This window comes from Tetrao urogallus, assembly GCF_951394365.1.
Source record: "Tetrao urogallus genome assembly, chromosome: 1".
NCBI classification, from domain to species: domain Eukaryota; kingdom Metazoa; phylum Chordata; class Aves; order Galliformes; family Phasianidae; genus Tetrao; species Tetrao urogallus.
The window spans coordinates 13902669-13917906 of record NC_136813.1 but is presented as its reverse complement, the minus strand read 5'-3'; the positions used below and the strand labels follow the sequence as shown (position 1 = coordinate 13917906).

Sequence of the window (15238 nt, the reverse complement as noted above, 5' to 3'; positions counted from 1 at the left end):
GAATGCAGTCGTTGTTTTTTTTTTTTAATATAGTTTTTGTCTTGGATATGATAAAATTGTATCTTACCTCTCCTTTTTGCTCATGTAGATTTAAATATTTTAAATTGTCTTCTGATATTTCTTCTACAGTTTGAGGTCTAACAACTAACGTTTCCATGGCATCATTAAGAAATGAAGAAACATCAGAAAGGTGAGCTACATAAAGAAACGTAGAAAACAGAGCTGTTATGGAAAAGTATTTGTAGTAATAAATAACAAAGTCAGACAAATGTGCTGTGGTACAACACCAGCATAAGACATAGCTTTGTACATAAGGTATTTGCTTAAAAACTGCAGACTCCAGCATTAAATGCCTCTTCAACAAAGGCTGGATGCTCGTGTTTACATATAGACTTCTAAATTTAATACGCTACTTGCAGTGTATTACTTAAAATGTAAGTATCTGTCCCTTCTCAGAACTGAACATACAGACTTAGTGCATTTATTTGTATATTTTCAAAATCTGTATGTTTTTTTACAGTAATAGGAGAAAAACAGATGTGAAATTTTTTGGAGGGGGAGTGGGAGTTTTGTTTTAGTTTTAGAAGAAATTAAATAAATAAAGCCACCTCCTTGCAGAGTGAAAATATTCACAAAGAAAAGCAAAGCTATGCTATAAAGCACAATCATTATGCTACGCTATCTATGTATGTCTATTTTTAAATATATTTTCTTCACAACTCCAGGAAATAATGCATCATCCAGAAAGCAATTCAGTTGTCAGGCTAGGAAAGTAATTCACCCTCTGCATGATCCTTGTTCTGAGTTTCTTGTCTAGGTGTATTCTGCTGCATTTGAAACAGATGTTGCCAAAACAAGTGAATGGAAAAAACGCACATGGAGATCAAGAGGTCATAGCTTAGGCCTCCAGTGGAAATCAAGTAACATTACTTTTGCTTCACTGTGATTTCTGCAATTTACTATGTCTAAAAGTAAAATATTTGTTAAATAAGTCTTCAACAAAGACAGTAACACTGCAAACAAGTGCAACAGAAATAAAAAAAACTACTATTCATTGAAGTTATTTACCTTGTATAGATTTTCTCAAAGAAATGACAAGAACATCATACAACTTCTGGATAAAATCATCAATTGCAGTTTTCACAGGGTTGCAGTTAACAGTTATGCAATCTATCTTGATGGTGCTTCAAGAAAAATATCAAGAACAGCAAGTATTCAGTAATATGTACAAGTCCCAATATAGTTCTATCATGTAAGCATGTCTGTAGTTTAACCTGATTTTGTAGCCTAGTAAGAAAAAATCTCACATCATTCTACAAATACAAATTTTACTTTCTTGGATAAATAATTGTGCTACTCGTAGCACTGAAAGACATATAACAAATGTCAGGCATATATACTCAACATTATGGTGACTAAGGTCTAACACTCTGATCGTTCCAATAATGAGTAAATCACTTGATTTTATACACGACACTGAATTGAAAATTCAAAATGTTAATACTCAAAAAGAAAAATATTACTGGTGCAACAAAAATATTATTTCTGCAATAATGTCCTTAGGTCTCTAACTTCCATGAGAATTTACTAACCCAGGTTTTCATAGTGCAAAGAATATAAGAAAAGCCACAGTGAGTCATATAAGGACCCCGTTCCCTATTTCTGACAGTGACTTTAAGGAGATGCCTAAAGAACACTGTGAAAAGGGCTATCCTATTTTAAAATCTTCCTGAGTATCCTGCCTGAAAACCAATTATTTTCAACTTGTGACACTGTGTATCCACTCATGGTTTCTGGGTTCAAGATCCATCAGCTGATTTGTCTTCTGCTCTCTCAGTCTGTCCTCAAACACTTGGAAATCTCTACTACTGAAAGTAACAATTAGCCAGCAATTCCACCAGCCCCATTCTCCTGCATGAAATATGACCTCTTTCTATTTGCTCCGAAGGCGGTTCCCACCAATTCCATTTAGTAACTCTATCCATGCAATACACAGCATCCTACACGAATGCCTGTAAGAATAAAAGCCTAAACTACTGTATCTTAAAGTATAAATTTAAGGATGTAATCAAGTGCTTAAATACATGAATTATTTAACATATAAATATTTTTAAGCCTATTTCCAATGCCATATATAATCCAGGTGTACATGACTTAGCTAAAATAATTGTTAAAATACTGCAGTGTCTTTTACTATCTCAGAATCAACCCTGAATTTTGAGGAAGGCTCCCATCACATGAAAAGAAGTCATTAAAAGCATTCTGAGAGGGTTCCATGGAGAAAAGGGGGTGTCTAAAAATAAAACTGAGAAACAAAATCCAAATCTGTCAAAATTATGGTAGTACTTAAAAAACACTTTAAATTGTATTTATAACTCCATATGAAAAATAATTCTTTTTTACTATTGCCTTTAAAGTACCTGAAGGAATTCCTTATTCAAACAAAGGAACAGAGTAGCACTATACCTGGGAAGACGTTCTGCTTCTTTGCCTCTCACTTTTAATGCTTTGAAGTTTTTTTCCCAGTCCTGTTTGCCAGAAAGGTGCGTCTTTGCCAGAGTTTCCATATCTACTTGGCCAATTACAATCCATTCCTTCTCAACGTAGTTTTTTTTAATTTCATGGAAAACAAATATTTAGTAGAGTAAGAACACTCCGTTTCTCAATAATATTACAATATTTCAATAACACCTTAAAGCTACATTTTCTTTAACCTTTATGCTCCTTCAACTACATACTGATTCTCTTCGTGCAAAAATCAGGATGTACTTCCTGGTTTGACATATCCATGCTTTTAAGGAATACAGAATCACAGAATGGCTTGTGTTGGCAGGGAACTTTAGAGAATATACAGTTCCAGCCCTCCCTAACACAGGCAGGCTAACCACACCTGGCTGCCCAGGCCCCATCCAACCTGGCCTTGAACACCTTCAGTGATGGGGCATCCACAACTTCTCTGAGCAGTCTGTGCCACAGCCTCGCCATCCTCTGTCTAAAGAATTTCCTCCTAATCTCTAAACTACATGTTCCTTCTTTTAGTTTAAAGTTATTTCCCCTTATTCTTTTTTCTGGGGGGAGGAGGGGGCAGGGGAAATCAGTCTCCTTTCAATTTATAAGCTCCCTTTATGTATTGAAAGGATGATAAAAACAGATCTTGAGCAAGGGTAGAAAGATTGCTGTAATAGAAATTTCAATGGGAACTGTACACATGCTTCAAGCCACATGTGCTTAAGTGGTTGGCTTACATGCCTTGTAGAAAAGGACAATATGCACAAATTTCATAGCACAGCTCGTTCTAGAAGGTCTAAAGCCCAAAGAGGTACAAATCAAAACACATGAATCAAATACTGAAAATACCTTGAATTGATTACAAACTTCTGCCAGCCTTCTGAACAAATCTTCTGCTTTACTAAAAGCAGTCAGAAATCCATTTGCATTTCTCTCAGTCATAACAGTGAAGATAGACTCTTCCTCTGTTTCACTTACTCCCCTAAACTGATTTGGAATGGAAATGAATCTCTTCATTTCTCTGTAATATCTAGCTCGTACTTCTTCAAAAGGAGGTCTGAATTGCAACCGGCCTTGTCTAAAATGTGGAACAGATACAAAATACAAAACCTAAATTTTTGAATACAATTTGAGCCAAAACATTTTCTTTGTACAAAAAAAAAAAAAAAAACTTACTTGAATGTTAAATCAATATTTATTTCTGGTAAATTCTCATTAAGTGCTTCTAAACCTATCTGATACTGATGCTCCAGAGCTTTGTACAGTTGATGATTCCAGTGTTGTCTCCAAGCCTTCATATCACTTGATTTGAAACCCTAAAATGTAAAAATGTTTATTTTCTTATTTTACTCCACTTGTCTCCTCAAAACATTATTATGCAAAGCTCAGCACAGTGGAATGCCTGGAGGTATTGATCTTGGAAAAAGCTCAAAGAAATATTGCATGATTCAATATTAAGCATAGTAATTCTAGATCTTCTTATCTTAAAACACAGAAATAAGAAACAAAATCCAAATCAAAACAGTCTCTACTGCACTTCAGGTTAAGAATTTCACATGGCTTTTCTAAAACAGGGGACTCAGCTAAAAATAAGGTATGGGGATTGCTGAATGAGAGATCTAAACACGACACAGCTTTTACTCTCCTACAATACATCTACTGTATTTCAGAAATTCCTTGTCTAATTAGTACCAGCTAATAAGCAGATATAAGATTCTATATTAGAGAATTAGAAATTTCACTGGAATGTGAGCAATGAGAATATTTAAAGCACAAAAGTCTGTAAGTGGTCACTTGTAAGCCATCAAAGCATTTTCAGAAGGGCAGTGGAAGTCAAAAAAGAAATAAGAAACTTCTTGTAGCTTAATAGCATCCCTTCTTATTTAATCAGGTATTGATTTCCAGTCCTTAGGGGAAGTGTAAGGCTGCTACAAGAAGCTACACAGTTAAGCTCTATCCTAGAATTCAAGACAGCACACACGAGAAATCTTCCAAAAGAAGCATTCCTAAGATGAAGAAAAATGACGTTTCCTCAATTAAATTTTAAGACAATGATAAACAAAGTTTTAAAGAAAAGTGTGGAACTGTTGGAAATTGACACTTGAACAACTTCATGGACTACGTAAGATAGTGTGATGGCTGCTCCAAAAGTAATGCCTCCAGTTTTATTATGTTGACCAGCAACATCAGAAACAGACAGTGGTGGTATGGCAGCGGAGACTGAACCTTCCAATCAGTATTCCATTACTGTAGCATTCCATTATTGTAGTGGGACAGATGGCAGCAGTCTGACAAATGGTGTCTGACTGGAAGTGCATATGAAGCTAAGGTGTGGAACTGAATTCCTCCATGTGGAAAAAATGGCACCACTGACATTCATTAACATTTGCTGAACATTTATAGAGACAAAACAGTGCGTGTGAGCACAGTGAGGCAATGGGTGATACATTTCAGCAGTGGCGACAGAGATGTGAAAGACAAGCCACATTCCAGACAGCCGTGCAGGCTTTTATGAGTACAGCAAGCAGGCTCTTTTTTGTTGCTGGTGAAAATGCATAGCCACTGGTAATGACTGTGTTGAAAAATACTGTTTTTCACTGAGAATTTGCTCTAGGAAACAGTATTGTTGTGCTCTCTGTATCTGTTATAGTTTTCACAGAAATAAACAGGAGGCTTTACTTTTGGAGAGACTTACTTACATTGTAACGTTCCCTCATGGATTACTATAGGTTATTTATTTACTTCTAGCTCCTTTCTTCCAAATAATGCTCTTAAAGAGTAAACACAAACCTCTTCATAATTCTTATATGAATGAATTCAGATGCTGATTTTCCAGTTACTGCTATATGTTCTGCAAACAGAGCCCTGAAATCCTCGTCAGCTACCACAGAATTTTAACAGCTTGATGACAAGAGCAATCATGTGTATTTGCAAGGTATAGTAAGACTTATAATTTGTAAAACAGGATATATTTTGCTCACTTTTATCATTTCTAATTTAAAAAAAAAGGCTAAATAATCACTTATTATTTACATTACTTTTAGAAAATGGCAAATTTTATAGGAAAAATACAGTAGAACTACTGCACTTTTGACTAGTAAATATGTACCAATTAAAGCGATTCACATTTGTATTAGAAAGGCCAAGAACACCACATCCATCCATCCAAGATTATAGACCCATTATTGTTAAAGGCAACAGGAAATAAGAAACTGACTAATGGTTCCTGAAAGTGGCTTAGGTGATATCATTTACAGTTCATAGTATGATATTCTTAACCAAGAATTGGCAGCTGGTAGATGAACAAATAAAAACGTAGCTTCTTCACTATTTCAGTCAAAAATGCATTCCAAACGCATTCTAAATCCAAATTTTATACATTCATCCTATTCTGTCCTGAGATCCTTTATAGCTCTAGCCATTTCTGTATTTCAACATGCTAATGGTGCAGACCCACCCACTGCAGAAGACTGAAAGTCTTTCTATTTATTCATCTAAGACCAATTAATTGAACAAGTGTTTTACTTCTCCCATTAGCCATTAGCACAACTGGAAAAAAAAACACCTGTCCTCATTATTAAGCAATTAACTCGTTAATCAAAATTAATTAAATGAGAATATGTTTGAGTCTTAATTTTGATTAGCATTAGAAGTCAAACGCTCAACCCCTGCAATATGATAATGAAACCCTGCCTGTGACTCGAGGCTGGCAAAACCAGTTCTGAGCTCCTGGAGTCCATCTCTCCAACGCTGCTGCTGCCGAAGTAGATCAATATTCATAAGAGATATAACCTGTTAAAAGAATTTTAAAAGATAACTATATATAAATGAAAGAGAGAGTAAAGTAATGCTTAAAAAACACAATTTCGATTTCACCTGAAAATATACCTTTTCAATGAAGTTTGTGTGCCACTTCCTTAGTTTTCTGTTTTCAGTGGAAAGACGTTCAGCAGCAGCTTGGAGTTTTTGTATGTAAGCTTCCAATTCCCTGGGATTATCCCACGTTATTTGAGCATTTCCTCCAGGACCAGACTTTGAATGCTTAAAACCACACAAACTTTGTAAGGTTTAATAACAAATAGAGTAGATTATCACCTACTATACAGAGACTGATGAGATGAGAAAGATCTCTTTGAGTACAAAGTGCAGGAGAAGAGGAGGCTCAGGGGAGACCTCATTGCACTGTACAACCTCCTGAAGGAAGGTTGTGGTGAAGAGGGATTTGGCCTCTTCTCCCAGGCAACGAGCAGGACAAGGGGAAATGGCCACAAGTTGTACCAGAGGAGGTTTAGATTAGACATAAGGAAGAACTTTTTCTCTCAGAGAGTGGTCAGGCACTGGAATGGCTGCCCAGAGAGGTGGTGGAGTCGCCGTCCCTGGCAGTGTTCAAGAGGCGTCTGGATGAGGAGCTGCGAGATATGGCTTAGTGCTTGTGGTGGCAATGGTGATGAGGAGGCAGTTGGACTAGATGATCTTGTAAGTCATTTCCAACCTTGTGGTTCTATGATTTTATGATTCTAACTACACCATTCCACTGTGCCAGAGAAATAACAAGCTGGCAAACCACAAAAACATGGGCATATCATTATAGCTACAGTAATGCACTGGGGAAACTTAATGGCAGACTAAAAGTACTGTTTGTGGGCATGTTATAATTCATTTGTCAGTAAGTCAATCAAAATATCAAAAAAAGAAAGCACTGCTAGTTTTAATAAATGTTAATGAACAAGATGGTGTTGCTTACATTGTAAGACTGCACTTACAATGTCCAGTAAAAACAGAGAAGTACCACAGGATAGGCAGATTACACTGAAATTGTATATACAGGAGAGGAGAGTCCTCTCACCTTAATTATCTGTTCAAATGCTAGGGCAGACTGCAACATCATTGGCTTCTGACTCTCAATCATTTGCTGATCAATAGAATTATAAAAATGTGCCACCTGTAGAAATGAAGAGATTAAATTACCAAGAACAGATTATTTATATCTCAGTACTCCTAATATTTACAGTATATTTCTGAATGTATTGTGCAATCAGTGCTACTTAGAAATTAGAATTAACTGAAGTAGTGTAACACTCATAAGAATAAATTATATATACTGTGGTAATGTGATGTCTTCTTCGAGTGATTAATTCTGATAGTAAAAAGGACTGCCACTTACACATGCTTGAGATAATTATATATCACCTTAATTACGTCTAGTAGTACTTTAGATGCTTTCAAGACATCTTCCAGGACATGATACAAGACCTAAAAACAACCTACTTCCTTCCCAATTGGACTGAAATGCCCTACAATAAGCAGAAAGCTTAACGACACATTCAAGCGGAAAAGATAATAATCTGGAAGTGTTCTACTACTAAAAATGGAAAATCAGAACAGGAAGTTATTATGACATTTAACCTTTACCTGTTTGAGGATGACCGCTTGCTTGGAGAACTTCTGTGCAGTGTTTGCAACATGCTGTATTTTAGCTGGTATAACAAAACCAAGTGCTGACAGCTGACGTACTTCTCTTAGGAGAGTCACCAAACGGTCTGAATAAAGTATATTTAATGTTCCAAAAACATGATCCAACTCCATTACTGGACTATTAGCTTGGATGCTAAAACAAAATCAAATTAAACGCATCAGTAAAAAATTTTTTCTATTAGTTCCTTAGGTGCTTTTTATAATAAAGTAATAATTTTGAAAAGCTTGATGTAATTCTATTATATTTTTCTACGTTTATTAGCATTTTAAATTACTCAGATGTTATTCTAATAACCTTTCTCTTAATTCAAAGCCTGTGATGATGATCATGAGGCAGAACATCCTGGAAGAGATGTTACGGCACATATGAGATGAGGAGGTGATTAGAGACAGCCAGCATGGCTTCACCAAGGGCAGATCATGCCTGAACAATCTGGTGGCCCTCTATGATAGAGTTACAGCATTGGTAGAGTGATGTTGTCTATCTGGACTTTTGCAAGGCCTCTGACATGGTCACACACCACATCCTTATCTCTGCATTAGGGAAATATGGTTTTGAAGGCTGGACTATTAGGGGTGTAAAGAATTGGTTGGGTGGTCATAGCCAGAGGGTTATTGTCAATAACAATGACATATAACACTGAGCTGAGTGGTGCAGCTGACACCATAGAAAGAAGGGAAGCCACCCAGAGGGACCTGGACAGGCTCAAAAAGTGAGTCCATGAGAACCTAAAGAGGTTCAACAAGGACAAGTGCTGTGCATTGCACTTGGGCCAGGGCAAACTCAGATGTTTACTAACTGGGAGAAGAACTCATTGAGAGCAACATAAGGAGAAGTTGGAGTCCTGGTAGACAAAAAGCTGGAGTGAGCCAGCAGTGTGTACTTGCAGCTCTAAAGGCCAACAGTCACAGAATCACAGAATCACAGAATCACAGAATTGTAGGGGTTGGAAGGGACCTCCAGAGATCATTGAGTCCAACCCCCCTGCCAAAGCAGGTTCCCTACACCAGGTCGCACAGGTAGGCATCCAGGCAGGTCTTGAACATCTCCAGAGAAGGAGACTCCACCACCTCCCTGGGCAGCCTGTTCCAGTGCTCCGTCACCTCACTGTAAAGAAGTTCTTGCGCACATTTGTGCAGAACTTCCTATGCTGCAGTTTCCAGCCGTTTCCCCTTGTCCTGTCTCCACTCACCACTGAAAAGATTCCAGCCTCGCCATTCTGTCCCCCACACCTTAGATATCTGTAGACCTGGATCAGGTCCCCTCTCAGTCTTCTTTTCTCAAGGCTGAACAGACCCAGTTCACTCAGCCTTTCCTCACAGGGGAGATGCTCCAGGCCCTTCACCATCTTTGTGGCCCTTCGCTGGACTCTTTCCAAGAGATCCCTGTCTTTTTTGTACTGGGGAGCCCAGAACTGGACGCAGTACTCCAGATGAGGCCTCACCAGGGCAGAGTAGAGGGGGAGGATCACCTCCCCAGACCTGCTGGACACGCTCTTTTTAATGCACTCCAGTATGCCATTGGCCCTCTTGGCCACAAGGGCACACTGCTGGCTCATGGCCAACCTGTTGTCCACCAGGACACCCAGTTCCCTCTCCGCAGAGCTCCCCTCCAGCAGGTCATCCCCAAACCTGTACTGGTGCATGGAATTATTCCTCCCCAGATGCAAGACTCTACACTTGCTTTTGTTAAACCTCATCCGGTTTTTTTCTGCCCAGCTCTCCAGCCTGTCCAGGTCAACAACAGTATCTTGGGCTGCATCATAAGAGGAGAAGAGTGGCCAACAGGGCAAAGAAGGTGATAGTCCTCCTCTTCTCTGACATCTTTAAAAAGGAGTATCAAGACTTGGCATTGCAGAACTCTCACTATTCTCAGAGAAAGCTGGCAACACGCAGACGCCAGACACAATCAGAAGCTTTAAGGCCAAGCCAATAAATAAATAAATAAATAAACAGTTATTTCTATATTTTTTTGAATGCAGGTTATGAGTTCAAACTGATTTACACTCCCTTCTTCCATCTACTCTATTTGGACCGCAGAATTTCTTGTGAATATCAATTATTTATAACTACATATTGTGTCATCTATTAATCACTATTATACTCATCTGAGTTCTAGAAATTATTACAAAAGTATTAACAGCAAGCAAAACAAATATATATGTCAGAACCAGGTACTAGCATAGTCCAGTAAACTACATCCTAACAACCTATCCTGGCAGAATGGTGAAATGATAACAAACTTTTTCATTTCCTTTCTCAGTTCATTTTTATTTCTGTGAAATTTCTAATTCCTAAAGCAGGTTCTGTTAGTTACATATCACTACAGATGATCATCATTTTAATGAAAATGTATTTACCAAAGTCCTGATTTGGGATTTGATACTTCTGACTGGATATTCCTAGACCAATCATCAAATTGTTCTTGTTCATATACTTTTAACTGTTCCAGAAAGGAACCCGCACTCCGGTGAAAAGTTTGAAACCCAGACAAATCAGACAGAAGAGCCTCTGACAGCTTTATAGCATCATCCACCTTGAACACAACCACAAAGAAAGCAAGCTTAATTTCATGGTATTAAATTAGAGAATAGGAATCATCACAATACAAATTAGTATTAGGAAAGATCCAATTAAGTGCCAAAAACAGATAACAAAAAAAGTATGAATCCTGAATTGTGTCCCAGGTGTTCAAATTCCCATTGGAATGAATTGAGAAGTTGATTTGACTAAGCTGTCCACAACAGGAGTCTACTATTGTTGAGATACCCTAGGGTATCCTATCTGATCATATTCATGTTTACGTTCCATAAAAGTACAAATCTCCCATGTCCTTCTTTACTGTCCATGTCAATTCTCAAGGGCACTTCAAATGAGATTCCAGACCCATGCATGGACAAGTTAATCAAGACTTTAGTCAACACCATCTGTGAAGATTTGAGAGGAATTCAAAAACTCAGCTCAGCCTAAAGTGGGCATACAACTGACACATATCTGTAAGAGATTATTCTTCATATCACTTGCATTACTTTTTTCAGCAGAGCAAACAGGAGAAATCATTGTGAAATCTCATCTGCTGCTTTTCCTTCTGGAGGACCTACAGAAAAGTAACATCTTTCAGACCTCCACCCTCTGTCATACTGAGCTGAAATGGGTCACACAAAACTCAAGTGAATCCAAAAATCTGGGCTAATCATTACTTTGGGAGGGATATATCAATCAATCGTTCTCATTGAAATATGTCAATGACTCAGAAAAGTAATATCAAGAAATCCCTTTGGACTTCAAGTGAACACTGTACAGATCAATGAGTATTAAGATCTCAGAATCTATATATTCTTATATATGTTCACACAATAATACTGCACCTAAACTGTAATGGAATCAGATTGCAATGGAAGCTGTTACCTTCATCTCCAGTTGCCGTACCCATACAATGTTATTGACAACTTCAGAAAGGTTTTTGCCTGACAGAGGTCCAGAAACGTCGCCAGGAACACCATGGCATCGAGTTTCAAAGTCCGTCTGATAGTCTAACACAAGCAGATGATTCATGTTAGACCAGAAACTTAATAGAACAAGCTTGAATTTATTACTGCAGTTATAGAAACATACTGGATAAATTTACATAATTCATTAGTAAATAAAGAATTCTATTACTTGCAAAAATATTAATGCAATTTAAGACTGTTAGATAACTTTTACCTTTGACATAATCTTGAAGTCTTGCTAGCAATGTTTCCCTTTCAAAAAGCAGTTCTTTACTTGTATTTGGATGCTTTATCAGTTCCTTATATTTCTGAAATGTTTGAAGAAGCTGAAATATGAAATTTTAAAGAGTTGGCTTATGGCTGTTTATAAATACAATCTTTGGCTGTAACTATTTATTCCTTTGCTTAAAACTTACTGCTTCTGAATACAGCAACTTTGTCTGAAGGGAGGTTTTCAGATTGCAAAAATAACTGTACCTGTTGAGGACTGTCTTGAATTTCTGAAATAAATTTCTTCAGTTTGATTGCCATTTTTTGTTCTGCGGGTGCAATAATTCTCTCAAATTGAGAGACAGCAGCTTTCCATAATGGCTAGAGGTAACAAGTATACGTGTTAGTTTAAGAGCATTCAAATAAATAAATAAAAAAGACAAAGTTTGATTATAAATTAAAAACAAGCAATATACCTCTGTGTAAGGATTGCAGTGTACAGGATTTAGGCCAGCAAAGGGCTCGAACACCTGAGCAAGGTGTAGATCATTTTGTTCTCCAGCTGGCAAAAAGTATGTCAGTTTTTCATGCAGTGTTCTAACAGTTAACACCTGCAACAGGAAAAAAAATTATACATTCGACATACATAAAACTTACATTTAAAGCAAAAGCACATAAGCAGCATGATGTCCCTCTACCTTTTATAGTAAGTTTTTAAAGGCATATACAAGCTTTTTTTAATTACAGAATGCTTGCTCTGAAAAGGCTATAAGAAGTGGTTTATTTTCCTTTTATAACTTAAAACCACGGCATTTAATTGTGTCCAGTGAAATAGACTACAATAAGTAGTCTTACATGGTAATAAGTGATAAATTAAAAATAAAAAAGAATGGGCATTACCTCATCAAGACGCTTGCAGAGTTCAATTAATGATTCAGGGATATACTTCTCATTTTTCCATTGATGCAGAGTACAGCGTTGCCATAGCTGTCCAGTTAAGTACTCACAAGCTGACACCCACTGCTCACAAATTAAGATGCCAGCCTTTGTATTTTCTTTAACAATGTGAAAAGCATCCTCCCACAGATTCAAAGTTGTTAATTTTCTCTGAACATATCTACCCAGACAGCTACCTGGAACACAAAGTAGGCAAAAGCAATATACTCTTTATCCGAAATAATTCCTTTAAACTCACAACAAGCTCCAACTACTCTAACTCCTCCCTACACACGCAAACAGCATCAGGAAAGTTCAGTATCTCACAATGGTGCAAAGATGTGGGACTGCTGTCATGACAATGAGGAAAGCAACCTCTCTGCACATCCTGCCCTCACTTCCATACAAACTGAATCCACTTTTGAGTTTTTATGCAATTAAATTTTACCCTCTGGGAAAAAAAAAGACAAGGAGTCAAACCTAGAATCATAGTGGCTGGAAAGGATCTCTGAAGACCAGCTCATCCAACCCTCTGCTTGATGTATATGTACATGCTCACTGCAGGGATGCTGGACTAGATGACCTTCAATGCTCCCTTCAGCTGAAATGATTCTATGATTCTAAAGCAAGTTTCCTACAGTAGGTTACACGGGAAATCATCCAGGTGGGTTTTGAATATCTCCAGAGGAGACTGCATAATCTCTTTGTGCAGCTTATTCCAGACCTGTCACCCTCAAAGTGAAGAATTTTTTCCTCTTGTTTCTGTGGAACTTCCTGTGTTCCAGTTTGTGCCCTTTCCCCTTGCTGTGTCAGCAGGCACCACTGCAAAGAGCCTGGCCCCATCCACTTGGCTCCCACCACTTAGATATTAATAAAGTATTGTTAAGGTGCCCTCTCAGTCTTTTCCAGGCTGAACAGTTCCAGGTCTCAGCCTCTCCTTGTAGAAGAGATGCTCCAGACCTCTCATCATCTTTGTGGCATTGCACTGGACTCTCTCCAGAAACTCCCTGCCTTTCTTGAACTGGAGAGCCCAGAACTGGACAAAGTACTCCAGATGTGGCCTCACCAGGGCAAAGTAGAGGGGGAGATCACCTCCCTGGAGCGCTGGACATGTTCTTTATAATGCACCCCAGGATACCATTGTCCTTCTTGGCCACAAGGGCACACTGCTGGCTCACAGCCAGCCTGTAGTCCACCAGAACACCCAGGTCCTTCTCTGCAGAGTTCCTCTCCAGTTGGTTAGCTCCTAACCCTAACAGAGGCAAGACAAACGTAATCCACAGGCTGGAAGGTATAAATCTCCATGTTGATATTATTTATTGTCTTCCCAATTACCTGAAAATATCAACCACAACTGGTTTAATTACTGGACACCACAAAGCAAATAATATTGATGGATCATAATTACAACGTGCAAGCATCTTAACACTGTAAGCTAGCAGCGGGGTCTTTAAAAGGAGAAAGATGTGTGCTCAAAGATTCATTTTACTTTTTCCTCAAATTATTATTTAATAAAAACTGCATGAGGATTTACCTATTATATCCAGGAGATTACGCATGCGTGGCTGTGGATAAGGATCATGTTCTGTTTGCCTCCATACATTGTCAACAGTATCCTTAGTAGTTTCCACTAAATCCACAACTTCAAGTAATGAGAGACTATCTAAGTTGTAATAATGCTAGGAAAAAAATAAATATCATCACTTTGCAAATAATGTCATAGAAACATTTATACTTTACAGCAGCTAGTAATTGCTATAATTTCCTGTAGTCTGCTGCATAATAGGATATGGAAGAATCCTCTCAAAAAAACATTAAATATTAGTTTAAGCTTATTCATGTAAGGAACGATTTGATAACAGCAGCTCAGTTCAACCAAGTGCTCTCCAGGTGCCTAAAATTTTGCACAATACAATCAGTTAGCATGAACAAACTGTAGCATTCTTATATCTCCACAGCAGCTGTTAGGATTTAACGGTCAGATCTCCTCCCCGTTAACTTTGGGCATTCCCCTGCACCACTGTCACTTGGTACTACATAAATGACATTTTAAGTCAAGTTTTTTGCCTAAGAAAAATTAACTAAATAGCCATATAGTCATATCTTTGAACAAATTATAATATGCACTGACTTGCATTTCATAAGATCTCTTTTCAACTATGTCTAAAAAAATATCACTGATTATATAAAAGAGAACATACTTTTGCAAGGTCTTCAAATAGGTCTTTGAAATGAGAAGCTCTCTCTTTACCACGCAATTTATTTCCATGCTGAGCACATTCTTTCCAGAACTGAAATTCATCTGTTGGTGTAAGGATAGCTGCAGATAAGAACAGAGTGTGTTTAAATATAGAATAAACGAATTTTCACTAAATACTGTCAGTCAGAACATACTTATAAAGTAAATTTTTGCCTTAGAATTCCCTGATTACCCTTCAACTTCTGATTCAAATGAAATGCAGCATCAAGTTCATATCAAGAGACCAGAGCTGACCACCACAGGTTCCAAACTACAGATGACAAGATGCTGCACAATTCTGCAGGCACTGGGATTATGAAGACTGAAAATTCAGTCTATCAATGATTTACTCCCAATTTGAAGTCAGCTGCATTTATTA

At 37.7% G+C, this 15238-nt stretch overlaps 1 protein-coding gene across 1 annotated transcript in view; it reads right to left on the bottom strand.

Annotated features, from left to right (window-relative positions):
* The window catches only part of DYNC2H1 (dynein cytoplasmic 2 heavy chain 1), a gene marked incomplete at both ends in the record, with an annotated part of 141740 nt that overhangs the window by 123381 nt on the left and 3121 nt on the right, over positions 1-15238 (bottom strand). The window contains 17 exons of the mRNA XM_079536134.1: positions 68-195; positions 1069-1184; positions 2467-2594; positions 3358-3586; positions 3685-3824; positions 6202-6300; positions 6397-6549; positions 7355-7450; positions 7921-8116; positions 10344-10519; positions 11392-11516; positions 11689-11800; positions 11952-12065; positions 12161-12295; positions 12585-12817; positions 14155-14299; positions 14822-14940. Of these exons, the coding sequence (XP_079392260.1) occupies positions 68-195; positions 1069-1184; positions 2467-2594; positions 3358-3586; positions 3685-3824; positions 6202-6300; positions 6397-6549; positions 7355-7450; positions 7921-8116; positions 10344-10519; positions 11392-11516; positions 11689-11800; positions 11952-12065; positions 12161-12295; positions 12585-12817; positions 14155-14299; positions 14822-14940 (2444 nt within the window). The remainder of the gene's footprint in view (positions 1-67; positions 196-1068; positions 1185-2466; positions 2595-3357; positions 3587-3684; positions 3825-6201; positions 6301-6396; positions 6550-7354; positions 7451-7920; positions 8117-10343; positions 10520-11391; positions 11517-11688; positions 11801-11951; positions 12066-12160; positions 12296-12584; positions 12818-14154; positions 14300-14821; positions 14941-15238) is intronic.